General features: G+C 44.2%; 1 protein-coding gene across 1 annotated transcript in view; it reads left to right on the plus strand.

Annotated features, from left to right (window-relative positions):
- The window catches only part of LOC115087992 (dedicator of cytokinesis protein 2-like), a 1,829,205-nt gene that overhangs the window by 1,714,957 nt on the left and 100,715 nt on the right, over nucleotides 1-13,533 (plus strand). Inside the window, exons 39-40 of the mRNA XM_029595813.1 lie at nucleotides 1,725-1,814; nucleotides 5,160-5,264. Of these exons, the coding sequence (XP_029451673.1) occupies nucleotides 1,725-1,814; nucleotides 5,160-5,264 (195 nt within the window). The remainder of the gene's footprint in view (nucleotides 1-1,724; nucleotides 1,815-5,159; nucleotides 5,265-13,533) is intronic.

Raw genomic sequence — 13,533 nt, forward strand, 5'->3', positions numbered from 1 at the left:
GTGTGATATAATAGGTTTGTGATCTCACATTCAATCTGCTCATGAATTGGTGCACAGTCTGAAGAGAAGCTTTGGGTTGATTTATTGTCAGGTGCATGCCAGCACAATGCTATTTATGTCGCCCAGTTAGGCTTCTTGTGCCTGTCTGTGACTCTGATAGGATCTGACTGTAGAAAGCACAGATTGGGTGAACACAGTTCCTGTGCCACAGCTATATTACAGACACATGTTTATGAGGGGCCTGCTGGTGGGTGCTCTTCTCTGCCATGAGGGAGTCCTTGCTTCCCTTCTTGATTCAGGTTCCTGTCACTAGGCTGCCTAAGGTTGGGAGTAGGCTTGGGTGAATCATTTTGTTTTCTTTTTGGGAGTTTTAAATGATTACATCTCAATGTGCACGTACATTTTAGGCTGGATTACACCAGCAGTGTTGTATATTCAGATATTACAATCCTTTGCTTCTGTTGCGCTCACCTTGTGAAGAAAATATAACTCTTGAAAGGTAATCACAAAAGTATTAGTTTAATGAAAAGATAATATCGACAAATTGCATACTTTTATTTCTATGTACTGTATCTAAGGCTTCTGTTTACCAAGGCGTATTAATGTGGTAATGCAGTTTAAACTCTGAATTGTAAAATCCATATTAGCATGCATTCATGGGTGTGTATGCTTGCATTATCATTAACAGTAAAAGATCCTCGTAACTTGGTAAAAACATTCATGAGCTGCATTGCATGCAAATGCAACATATTAATATTAAAATGAATTGCCACAATGGATGTACATCAACTATAACAAAAGTTAATTGAACTTTGACAGGTGTAGTTAACTTTGGCCAGGAACATCAGCAGGCTGAGGCTAATGCACCTGCTATTGTCTCGGCCAGGACCTCCCATGAAATTGTAAAGGGCCATTGGCAGCCCAATAACCCCATTACTTTCCCCATACTATCCCGAAGAGCTCTATCCCCTTTTCAATGAGCTGCCCCAAAGAGACCCCTCCCTTATCCCCAAACTTTTAAAAGGGCTTCTGCCCAGAAGAACCCTTGCCCCTCCCCCTTGAGCTGTGAAGAGGGTTCCTGCCCCCAAATGCTCTTCCTACCCCTGTAAGTTATGAAAGGGACCAAAGTGAAGACTTGGCAGATCCAGGATGGGAAATACTGAAGTGACCCAGGAGGAAGGAAGAAATGAGGCTGAGGTAGCTATTTCAAGAGGGAAAGTGGGAAGAAACAAAGCCACAGAGGGAGAGATGTGGGGTAGGTTGTGAGGAGAGAGAAGGCTTGCATAAGCATTGGCACACATAAGATTAATAAATCACCAGAGCAAAGCTTTGACATGTGAACTTTCTGTACCCATAGCGATCCTGGAGAAAACTGGATTCTTTGCAAACTGTGAAATCTTTTACTGGACCTATATGAGAGTTATCTAAAAATGGCCTCCTCTGAAGAAGAAGGTCATATATATTCTTACAAGCTCATTTACAACAGTTTAATTAATTCTTATGATGGCTTAATGAAAGGTATTACAGCTTAGATCAGTGGGTCCTTTTCTGTGCAGAGCATTGTTGTTGTGAAATAGCTCCTGTGGGCAGGAGAGTGGGGGAGCGCGTGTTCTGTCATCTCCACATCATGCTCTACAGATATCTCTTGTCCCTCCACCCTAATAGTCCAATTTCTGTGTCCTGTGTTTTCTTCTAATCCAGCTGTTTGCTCTTGTTTTCTGCAGATGTGGGAAGAGGCCATTGTTCTGTGTAAGGAACTGGCAGAACAATATGAAAGTGAAATATTTGATTATCAGCTTCTCAGCCAGACTCTGGTGAGAACTCCATGGTTTATATGTGTACATTTGTGCATCTGTGCATGTCTGAGTTTAGATCTATGCATGTGTGTGTGTGTGTGTGTGTGTGTGTGTGTGCATGGGGCAGTGTGTCTGTGTGCCTGCATTGGTTGACTGTGTACACTATGAGGCCAATTTTTAGCGCTACATAACCAGATAAATAGAGACTTATCTGGCTAACTGGCAGCTACTGAATATCTGGCTATGTTGAGCGGTCACCACTTAGCTGGATGACAAGGTGAGAGATTTTGCTAGCGTGTAGCAATAAGGTTTGTTTTGTTTCCTCATTAAGTGCCGCATTGGTATTCTGGGACCCAGTGTAATATTTGCAGTGCTGCTTTTTCACAGGTAGGGTTCTTGTTTGAGTTCTTGGTATTACTACTGTTACATTATGATACATTTGCTGTATAGATTTTGAGTGGCTTTTTTTGTGGGGTTTTGTATTAGTTCACAATGGGGTAGATTTTATAAAGTTATACAATTATAACTTATCCAGCTAACTTATCCAGCTAACTAGAACTTATCCAGTTATATTCAGCTACTGAATATCCTTTCTAAGTTATCCAAATAAGTTAATATTCAGATAACTTAGATCAGGGTTGAGCAAACATTTTTGAGCTTTGGCCCTCCCTTCCATTCATACAATTTGTTGGGCCTCCCCCTAACAAATTTGGGTTACATTCTGTATATAATATATACTGATAGGAGCAATCAGATACGCACAAACACAAAAGAGGCAGATACCACACCACATCCAGACAGCCACCTCACAGTAACAGCAATACAAACTCCTTCCACTGCCAGACACAATGGGCCGGATTTTAAAAGGGTTACGAGCATAAGGTATGTGCGTAACCCTTTTAAAACCCCCCTGTGCGCGCCGAGCCTATTTTGCATAGGCTCGGCGGCGCGCGCAAGCCCCGGGACGTGCGTAAGTTCCGGGGCTTGCCTGGGGGGACGTGTCGGGGGGCGTGTCGGCAGTGACGCAGCGTTTTGGGGGCGTGTCCAGGGGCGTGTTTTTGGCTCGGGGGGCGTTTTGGGGGTATGGCCGAGTGCCCCGACACAGCGGCCTGTGTCGGGGCCTGCCGCGCCGGCGCGTAAGTTACTACTGCCTGGAGGCAGTAGTAACTTACGCGCCAAGCCCTTGCGCGCGCAGGGCTTGGCGCGCGCAAGTTGCACAAATGTGCACCCCCTTGCACGAGCCGACCCTAGATTTTATAAGATACGTGCGGCTATGCGCGTATCTTATAAAATCCGCGCCTGGTGCGCAAACAAAAGAACGCACGCGCGTAGGTGCGCGCCTGGTGCGCAAACAAAAGTACGTGCGCGCGTAGAGTTATAAGATCTACCCCATTGTGAACTAATACAAAACCCCACAAAAAAAGCCATTCAAAATCTATACAGCAAATGTATCATAATGTAACAGTAGTAATACCAAGAACTCAAACAAGAGCCCTACCTGTGAAAAAGCAGCACTGCAAATATTACACTGGGTCCCAGAATACCAATGCGGCACTTACTGAGGAAACAAAACAAACCTTATTGCTAGACGCTAGCAAAATCGCTCACCTTGTTCACACACACAGAACAGAGACAGATCCTCACCAAATAGAGAATAAAGGATCACAAATTCGAAACAGCAATATGCAGACAAAAACTGAAATGGAAACCTCAAGAAGCCATATTCTATCTACATTGTAACAATCAAAAAACAGAACCACCATTCCTCATAAAACAATACAATCAAGAAACATAAAACATCAATCATAATAGCAGAATCATTAATAAAAGAATAAATATTTCAAAACTACTGACAAATAGAACATTATTTAAATCATATACATTTTTTTTAATTTCTCAAGCACAAATAAAATATTTCAAAACAGTACATATATCAAATAACACCCAATAATTAAAACTAATGAGGATAAAACAAGCCCCTGCTGTCCATACCTAAGAACTTGATTTCCAGTCACCCTGAGATTGTCGAGAATTAGGGGACTAGGGGGACACCCAAACTTTATCTTCTGTCACTCACACACACTCGCATGTTCATTCTCTCTGACACATACACATATATACATGCTCTCATACATACCTATACACTCTCATGCACAAGCTCTAAGTCCCTCTCCCCTCACCTTGCACACAAAAGCTATTAGTCCCCCAGATTCCCTCATTCACACACAGGCTCTCACCCACACAAACCCCCAGGCAGGCACCCATTCATTCTCACACACACACACACACACACACACAGACCAACCCCTAAGCAGGCACTCATTCTCTCTCTCACACACACACACACACAGACCCCCAGGCAGGCATTCTCTCTCATACACACACCGAAGACCCCTAAGCTGGCACTCATTCTCTCTCATACACATATATACACACACAGACAGACCCCCAGGCAGGTACTCAGTCTCTTACACACTCACACACAAGCTCCCATTCATACACATGCACACACTCCCACACTCCCGCATGGCTATTGGGGAGGAGCCAATCGTTCGTCGCTGCTTCTGGCACTGAAGCCTGTTCTGCTGCCTCCTCTTCCTCTCTGCAGGCCCTGCATTATTAAAAATTAGCAGGTCTAGCACTTCCTTCATGCTGATCTAGTGGATTGCGAGGTCAGCATAGAGAAAGTGATACTCTCACGAGTTCTAATACCGCGGGTCTACACAGATGGGAAAGGTGTCCTTCTCTGCTCAGCTGCTGGTGGGATGATGTCTACTGGTGGCTGCATGACCTCTCTCTTTATTATTTTGGCTAGCAATGAGATCGGGTCCTCCGATGGCCACATGCACCTTCCCCCGTGGTATGACATTCCACTAGGCCCCAGACAGCAGAGGCGGGCACTCATGTTTTCATCTCGTTGCTGGCAGCCCCCTGGAAGCTCATTCACAGCCTCCTGGTTTGCGCACCCCTGACTTAGAGAACCAGATATCTTTGAATATTGGGCCCTGAATGTTCTCAACTCAGACCTCGAGACACACCAAATTAATCAGATTTGCAGGATATCAAGAATGAACGTGCATGAGTTAGATTTGCAAACAATGGAGGCCATGCTTGCAAATTCATTCTGGATATCCTGACAAGCTAGATGTGTCCTGGGGACTGGGTTGAGAACCTGTATTGTATGTGTGTCTTTGAGTGTGTTTAGTTCTCTCTCTCCTTTTGAATGTATGAGCATCAGAGCGTGGGTCTAGCTAGGATTCTAAAAACCTTTTTTGACACCTGAGTCACAAAACTGTATCAGTGAAATAGACAAGTCAGTTCTGTGAATTAAGTCAATCACTGTCTCTCTCCATTTTTTTCCAGCAACAACAAGCCAGATTTTATGAGAACATTATGAAGGTTTTGCGTTCCACCCCGGACTATTTTGCTGTTGGTTATTACGGACAGGGCTTCCCAACATTCCTGCGGGTAAGTGCCAGGGACATCTGGGGAAAGGCAGTGAGCAGGCTGAGGCATTGAAATATCCTGATATATTCTAATTATTGTAGGCGTTGGATTGTGGTGGTATTATTCTAGTGTTACTGCAACCAGAAACAGCAGGAAGGTATTCAGCATTTTAACTCTTTCAGATCTACCCTTTTTTAAATATATCTTTTTTTTTGGTTTGTAAATTAATATAGCACTGGTGAAATATGATGGATTCATATCACCAAAAAATGAATGGCAGGTTTGTTGCAGTGCAGGCTAGTGAGTGTCAGACTTCAGGCACATTAGTAGAGTTGTGTATGAGGTCTTAGTGCTGTATAGGAGGCAGTGCTGAGAGAATAATGGCCCAAACTCATCTGCTTAATAGAAGCAGGACAGTAGAAGGTGAGAGTGATGGTAGGTCTGTTCACAGAGTAAAAAGGAAGCAGAAGATAGGTAACAAGAGAGAGGGAGGTAGAAAAACAACTTGGAAAGCCATGTGGGTAAATATGCCTAATCTAACAAAACTGGAAGTCAGTGTCGTGGAAAAAGAGCTTGATGTGATAGCAGTAACTGGGAATTATTCAATAAAGAGGGTGATATTCAGTGCTACTTTGCCAGATATGCTAGGACTTATCCAACTAAGTAGTGGTAGCTGAATATCTGGCCCCACTGAATGGCCACCATTTAGCCCAATAACTAGTTATCCTATTAAACTGTTAGCCGGCTACGTGACGCGTGGGTGAGAGCACTCCGAGGAGGAACTGACTAGCAGTCCAATAAAGTAAAAATCGCGGGAGAGCAGGCGAGCGCTCCGCTCTCCCAGTGCGCGCACAGGCCACTCTCCTGTGCGCGCGATACAGTAATTTATTTAAATTAGGTCCGGCGGTAAAAAGAGGCGCTAGGGACACTAGCGCGACCCTAGCTCCTCTTTTCGGACAGCAGCAGCAGCTGTCAGCGGGTTTGACAGCCAATGCTCAATTTTGCCGGTGTCGGTTCTCGAGCCCGCTGACAGCCACGGGTTCGGAAACCGGATGACAGCAAAATTGAGCGTCTGGTTTTCAAGCCGCGGGCCTATTTCTAATTTTTTTTTTTAATTTTTAACTATTTTGTAACTTTTGGGACCTCTGACTTAATAGCGCCATGATATTAAGTCGGAGGGTGCAGAGAAAAGCAGTTTTTACTGCTTTTCTGTGCATTTCCCCTGTGCCAGCAGAAATTAACGCCTACCTTTGGGTAGGCTCTAATTTCTTAAAGTAAAATGTGCGGCTTGGCTGCACATTTTACTTTCTGAATCGCGCGGGAATACCTAATAGGGCCATCAACATGTTGCGGGCACTATTAGTTTTGGGGGGGTTGCACGCGCGTCGAAAACGCACGTCCAATCGCGGGTTAACAGTGTGGGTTAAGTTAGCCAGATAAGTTTATCGGGCGAACTAGCAGAGCCACACTGCGCTCAATATCTACCTCAGTGGTTTTTTCCTCTTGCATAAAATAGACTAAAAGAAAAAGGTCTACTGAATTATGGTTCAGTGATTATCAGGACTGGGAGGTGACCAAATCCATATATATTGTTTTCAGAAAGAACAAGATAAGAAAAAAGTGGTTAAAAAGGGGGAAGAGTAAATCTATATGTGAGGGACAAAATAAAAGCCATTGAGATGCAAAGTGAGAAAAGTAAATATGGACATGATAGAAAGGTAATGGGGGGCTTTAAACTATGTGATATACCTTGGAGAGTGTCCACTGCAGGATCAAGTGGAAGTAGAGGGATAGTAGAATCCTTGCATGAGGCATTTCACAAGCAGCTGGTTAAAGAATGAAATATGGGATCTTGCATGGTTGCCTACCCAAGAGGGTGAAGTGCAAAGCAAAAAGATGACAAATACTAACTTGGATAAGCAGTCACGCTCTATGGCTGGCAGCTGGGATATATCCTTAGCAGTCGTCACTTGGGTCATTTTCTGCAGTCATCTACATTATCATGGGGCAATTTTAAAACTGTCCACATTCAGACCACATCCACGGGTAGTTGTTAGCCATAGACTTTGCCCCAGTTTTCAAAAATAGAAAGTATTCTCACATTTTAACTTTGAAACCTGCCACAGGTATAAATTACCCATGGGCATGTTTTGTGCAGGGTTTTTTTTGTTTTGTTTTTCATGGAAAATAGCACACTTTGAGCTAAAAATGCAATCCACACATGTAATATGCCATATTATGGGAACCATTTTCAAACAGCCAATGTAAGCACTTAAATCACAATTTAGCCACATAAACAGCTTTAAACATTGTCCTCTATATTACTATAAGAACCCTAAGAAATGAGACTTAAGAATTGACATATGTATACCCTAGACTAGAGAAGAGGGGACATGATAGAGAATTCAAAGGCTTAAATAATGCTCAAGAAGCAAACATTGATCAATGGAAAGGAAGTTCTAGATGAAGAAGTCATGATATGAGGCTTAAAGAGGGTAGACTCAGGAACAACATTAGAAAATATTTCTGAAATGAAAGGGCGCTGGATGCCTGGAACAGCCTTCCAGTGAAGGTGCTGCAAGTAAAAACACGAATAGACTGCAAGACCACATGGAATAAGCACAGAGGATCCTTAATTGCAAGGAAGGGAAGAGGAAGCCAGGGATCAATTGCAGTTTATGACATTGCCAAATTGGGTGGACTAGATGTGCCCGTGCATTCTGTGTTTCTGTGAAGAAACCACTCATGGCAAGGCGACACTGACCAACTGAGATTATGTCACTGAGGGGTCAGTAATCATTATTTCATGGGTCTCAATGTAAATGTTGGAGGAAAGCTAAACAATACAAGCAAAATTGTCGTAAACTAAATACCCAGCTTCCAGAAAATGAATGATTATGTTAAGGAAGCCTTTTCTGGAGTAAGGGGATTTAGGGCTAACGAGAAATGAGAGACAGCAATAAAACGTAGTAGTGAAATGGCCACAAATCTTTGTGTCAGGCATGTTAATAAGGGAAAGATAATGGAGACCACTGTGATTCACCAAAGAAGTAGAGAGAAAAAAAAAAAGGAAGACCAAAAAGGAAGTAAACATTCAGAAAATACTGCCTTAGCTGCTTATCACTGCTACAGCACTACTCAAGGCACAAACACTGAAAGAGGAGAAAACGAAGGTTTATCGGGAACAACAAGGGGAGGCAGGAAGGACAGTTAAACAGGCAGAGGCTCAAACAGAGGAATATTACTGCCTAATCAATAAAGGCAGGGGCTAAAACTTTCTTTAGATATATAAGTGAAAAGAAGATGAAAAGGTGAGTTGTAAGAATGAATGGGGGTGGGGGGAGGCAAGTTTAGTGAAGAGGAGTATCAGAGGAAAGCAGATATCTTCCAGCAGATACTTTTGCTTGATATTCACAGTAGGCGAGTGTAATAGACCAAAAGCAAGGACATAAGGGAATAGGGGTAAGCATTACCATTTCTGAGAAGGTAGTATTTAAGGAATTGATGCAAATAAAAGCAAACAAGGCTATGGGACCTTATGGCGTACGTCTCAGAATCCTGAAGGAGCTCCTGTCTGGGCCTTTCACAGATCTGTTCAACTTAATTATGGCAAACAGAAGAGCTACTAATAGACTGCAGAAGTGCAGACGTACTACTGCTTCACGAGGGTGGGAACAAAGGGAAAATGGAAATTGCAGACTTGCTAGTTTGACATCAGTAGTGGGTAAAGTAATGGAAACACTATTGAAAGACTGAATAGTGAAATATCTTTAAGTCAGCGGTTATGGGATCCTAGGCAACACAGATTCACAAGGGGAATCTTGTCAGGTAGACTTGATTGAATTCATTGATGAGGTGGTCAGAGTAATGTATTGGACAAGTGCAACAGACGTGGACTATCTAGATTTCAATAAAGTCTTTGACATGCCCCACATAGAAGATTGAGGAGCAAGTTAGCTAGTCTGAGATTTAGAAAATTATTCTGAAATTGGTTAAGCAACAGGAAGCAGAGAGTGGTGGTCAGTGGGATCCACTCTGAAAAAGGGAACATGACTAATGGGGTGCTAGAAGGATCAGCGCTAAGCCCAGTCTTCTTCAACATCTATAAAAGTGACATTGTAGAAGGGCTAGAAGGGAATGTGTGCTTGTTTGCAAACAATGTGGAAATATGCCAGAGCTGGGACTAAGTGGTGGTGAAGTGGGAGGCTGCCCCGAGTGTCAAGCCCAATAGGGCATCAGCCCCAGGGTTGCTGTAACCTATGGGCATAAGCACACAAGGCTCTAATATGATGACTTTGTTGGTCAGTGCCCTGAATCTCAGGCAGCTGAGAGCAGCCCTTTGCTTTCTACGTAGCCCCTCCCATCCAAGATAGCTGGCAAGGAACAGGTTAAGGTAGGGGGGGAGTTGAGCCTGGAGCAGACAGAGCACAGTGCAAAGCAAAGAGGAACTGCCTGCTCCCTAATCCTGCCTCTCCTCTTCTCTTTTTCCCTACTCTGCTCCAGCAGGAATGGTATGGGTTGGGGGGGGGGGGCAGTTTTGAAGCTGGAGTAGATAGCAGAACAAAAAAATAATTCAGTTTTTGTCTGTATATTTCTATTTCTAATGTGTGATCCCTTATACCGTATTTGGTGAGGGTTTGTGTTCTGTATGTGTGATGGAGGTGAAGTATTCTGCTAGTGTCATGAAAGCTGGAATCTGGGGAGACCGACTTTGGAGCAGGGCAAGGGCTGGGATGCGGTTGGTCGTCTGCCTAGCCAGCCCCTTCTCCCGCAGGTTGAGCCCTTGGGTTCTGGGGGCCAGTAGGACTTAGCTGCAGCAGCTAAACAACATAGTAGGCTGGACACTGAACTAGGCTGGACAGACTGGTGCCAGCCTGGGAGCTGGAACTGAGTACAGGTACAGACAGGACTGGATGCTGAACTGGGGCTGAGTACAAGCGCAGGCAGAACTGGATAGTGAATTGGAGCCGAGTGAAAGTGCAGACAGGACTAGATACTGAACTGGAGCTGAGTGCAAGTGCAAGTGCAAGCAGGACTAGATAGTGAACTGGAACTGGGTGCAGGAGAGACAGGACTGGACTAGACAGAAACAAGGCTGAACTAGACTCAGACATAACTGAACTGGACAACACTGAACAGAAAACATAGAGGCCCCAGAGGGCACTAAGCAAAATAAGGTCTGAGTAGGTTACAGAGCAAGGTCCAAGGAGACCGAAGGCCCAGAGGCCACAAGGTAAGGTAAGGCCTAGATAGACTACAAGTCAGAGAGCAAGGAACAAGAAGGCCCATAGGCCACAGGATAAGGCGCCTTGCCTTATCCTGTGGCCTATGGGCCACAGGATAAGGCCTTGTGTGCTTATGCCCATAGGTTACAGCAACCCTGGGGCTGATGCCCTATTGGGCTTGACACTCGGGGCAGCCTCCCAAACAAAACAAAACATAGAGGCCCCAGAGGGCACTAAGCAAAATAAGGTCTGAGTAGGTTACAGAGCAAGGTCTGTAACCTGTAACAAAACAAGAAGCAAGAAGGCCCGTAGGCCATAGAGTAAGGCAAGACCTAGAAAGGCCACAAGGCAAGGCACAAGAAGGTCCATAGGCCACAGGGTAAGGTACTTGGAGCAAGAAGTCCCAGAGGCCACAAGGCAAGGAACAAAAAGGCCCAAAAAACCATAAGACATAAAGAGAAAGTGCCCAGGTGAGAGAGCCAAGGGTGACTCCCTGAAATAGCATCTAGGTTTTGGCAAGGCAGGGTTACATGGGGCTGGAGCTTGAGTGTGATGCAGGTAGCAAGGTAGAGCTTGGCAAGGCTGGAAATGAGGCTCACTGAGGACCCCTGGTAGAAAGGAGGCTGCACCACAAGATGATTCAGGTGGCCAGTGAATAGATGGCTTGGGTGGCTTGGAACAGAGCTCACTGGAGGTCTCTGCAGGTGGAGACGCATCATAGTACTCTGAATCAGGGTACGATGAAGCTGCACAGCTGATGAAATTGTAACATGCAGTTTCTGTAGCAGTCCAGCTTGCTCCGTTTTCCCACTAGATGGTGTATTTAGGTTTTTTAGGGCCAGGTGGAACAATTTTTTTTAAAATTTAGCTCATGCCTTTTCATTGGTAGCTCACGGCATTACATTCAGGTGCTGTAAGTAGTTTCCAGTCCCCAGAGGGCTTACAATCTAATGACCCTATTTTCTAAGCATTTTCCCCTAGACACAAAATGGGAGAAAACCATTAGTAAATAGGCCCTTTAAGTTTGTACCTGAGGTTATGACTTTCCCAAGGTCACAAGCAATATCAGCAGGATCTGAATCCTGGCTTCCCTGCTTCTCAGTCTGCTGCTGTAAGCACTAGGTTATTCCTCAGTGTTGTCTTTTCATACAAGGTTGTTGAAGTTTGAGGTCTGGGTGTTCATGCTATTTTGATATGGCTGTTTTGCTACATATCTTCTCAGTAACATTTGCAGGGCTTAATGTTAATAAAGGGACTTGGTGTCACTATTACTGAAATGGCAATATATAGTTTGAATGTTTCCCCTATGGCGCGTGGTAAGGGGAAAAAACTCCAGTTCAGCCCAGACAGCCCAACTTCACCCAATGTTGTATGAATTTCTTTTAATTGATAAATGTAAGTATTTCTTGCGATTTTTTTTTTCAGTCTGTCTCCAAAAATCACAAATGATACATTCATCAGACACTGGGACATCATTTCTGAAACATAGGAGTTTGATATTTTAAAAATACAGAAAGCAATGTTCAGCATCACTTAGCCAGATAAGTTAGGACTTATCCAGGTACGTGGCAGTGGTTGAATATCCGGCCCTACTGAATGGCCACCACTTAGCCGGCTAACTAGTTATCCAGCTATATAGTTAGCTGCCTAAGTGGCAGGCAGAGCAAGGGCGTTCTGGGGGGAGCTGACTCGATATTCAGAGTTAGCCGGATAACTTTTCCTTTTTACTGCACTACAATCCAAAAAAATATAAAATAGGCATTTGGATTTCAGAAATCCAAATGCAATATACCTTCTTAGAGGGGAAGAACTAGAAGTTGCCAAACAAGAAAGAGATCTCGGCAGCTCCAAAGTTTTCATTTCGGTTTTTTTTTTTGGTTTTTTTTCATTTTGGGAGGGGGGTTTACTTTTTGGTTTGTTTAATGTTTTTCTAGTTCGGTTTAATTACTGAACTGAATCTGAACTAAAAAAAAAAAAACATTAAACAGGAAATAAAGCCAAAAACCAAAAAAGAAGCTGGCTTCCTATGGCCCTCAAGCACCCTCCCGCCCTGCTACAATTTAATCAGAGAACAGGACTCTGATGGACCAGGAGGGGCCTCCCTGAGTCATTCTTACAATCACTCCCTACCCATAAAAGTAATCCAACCCAGGCCTACCCAGCTGGGCCTCCCCAAACCCCTCCTGCCAAATCTGCCAGGGCCAGGAAGCTCCCTGGCCCCCTTTACCCACTTCCTGCCATGCTGGTAAGATCCTTAAGGGCAAGAGCGAAGTCCATTCATTCCTGCCCTGGGTCCTAGAACTTTTAAAATGGCACAGTCAACCTGGAGGACAGCACTGAAGTGACATCACTTTGGTGCCTGCTTCTGTTGTGGCCGCATCAGAGGCAGGAGCCGAAATGAATGTCATTTTCATGCCATCCTCCAGGTAGACTTTGAAAAGTTCTAGGATACAGGGCAGGAGCAAGTGAGTTTCATTCCTGCCTTTAAGGATCTTACCAGGAGAGGGCTGGTGAGGCCCTGGCTGGGTCCAGGGAGGCCCAGTTAGGGAGGCCCAGGCCCCAAGCGGATTACTTTTGTGAGCTGGGAGTCAAGGTGAAAGGGGCCCAAGAAGGCCCAGCTATACAGGCAGGGCTGGAGGGTGCTTGAGGGCCACAGGAGACCTCTTTTTTAAATTATTATTTTTAAACAATGAATACAAAAATACCTGAAAATGTTTGGGTGTTTTCATTGGAAACCATTTTTGCTTTGTTCTATTTGGAACTGAAAATGGCCTCATTTGTTATATTTTTTGCATTTATTTTAAATGATTGCACATCCCTAATCAAAGTAGCCCATGAGCAGGGAGAAAAGCTAGCAAAATAGTTATGCGTGTAAAGAGAATTATCACTAGTAGAATGAAGCAGGGATGTGCATGCATTTAAAATGAATACGCAAAACATGACAAGGTCAATTTGTTTCATTCGGGGGGCCCTGAAATGAATTGTGGGCGTACTGAATGCAATAAACTTTACTTATTACATTTGTTTTAAATGAGTGCATCAGGCCCATGCCTAGGGTGACTTCC

The sequence above is a fragment of the Rhinatrema bivittatum genome, chromosome 1, assembly GCF_901001135.1.
Source record: "Rhinatrema bivittatum chromosome 1, aRhiBiv1.1, whole genome shotgun sequence".
NCBI lineage: Eukaryota > Metazoa > Chordata > Amphibia > Gymnophiona > Rhinatrematidae > Rhinatrema > Rhinatrema bivittatum.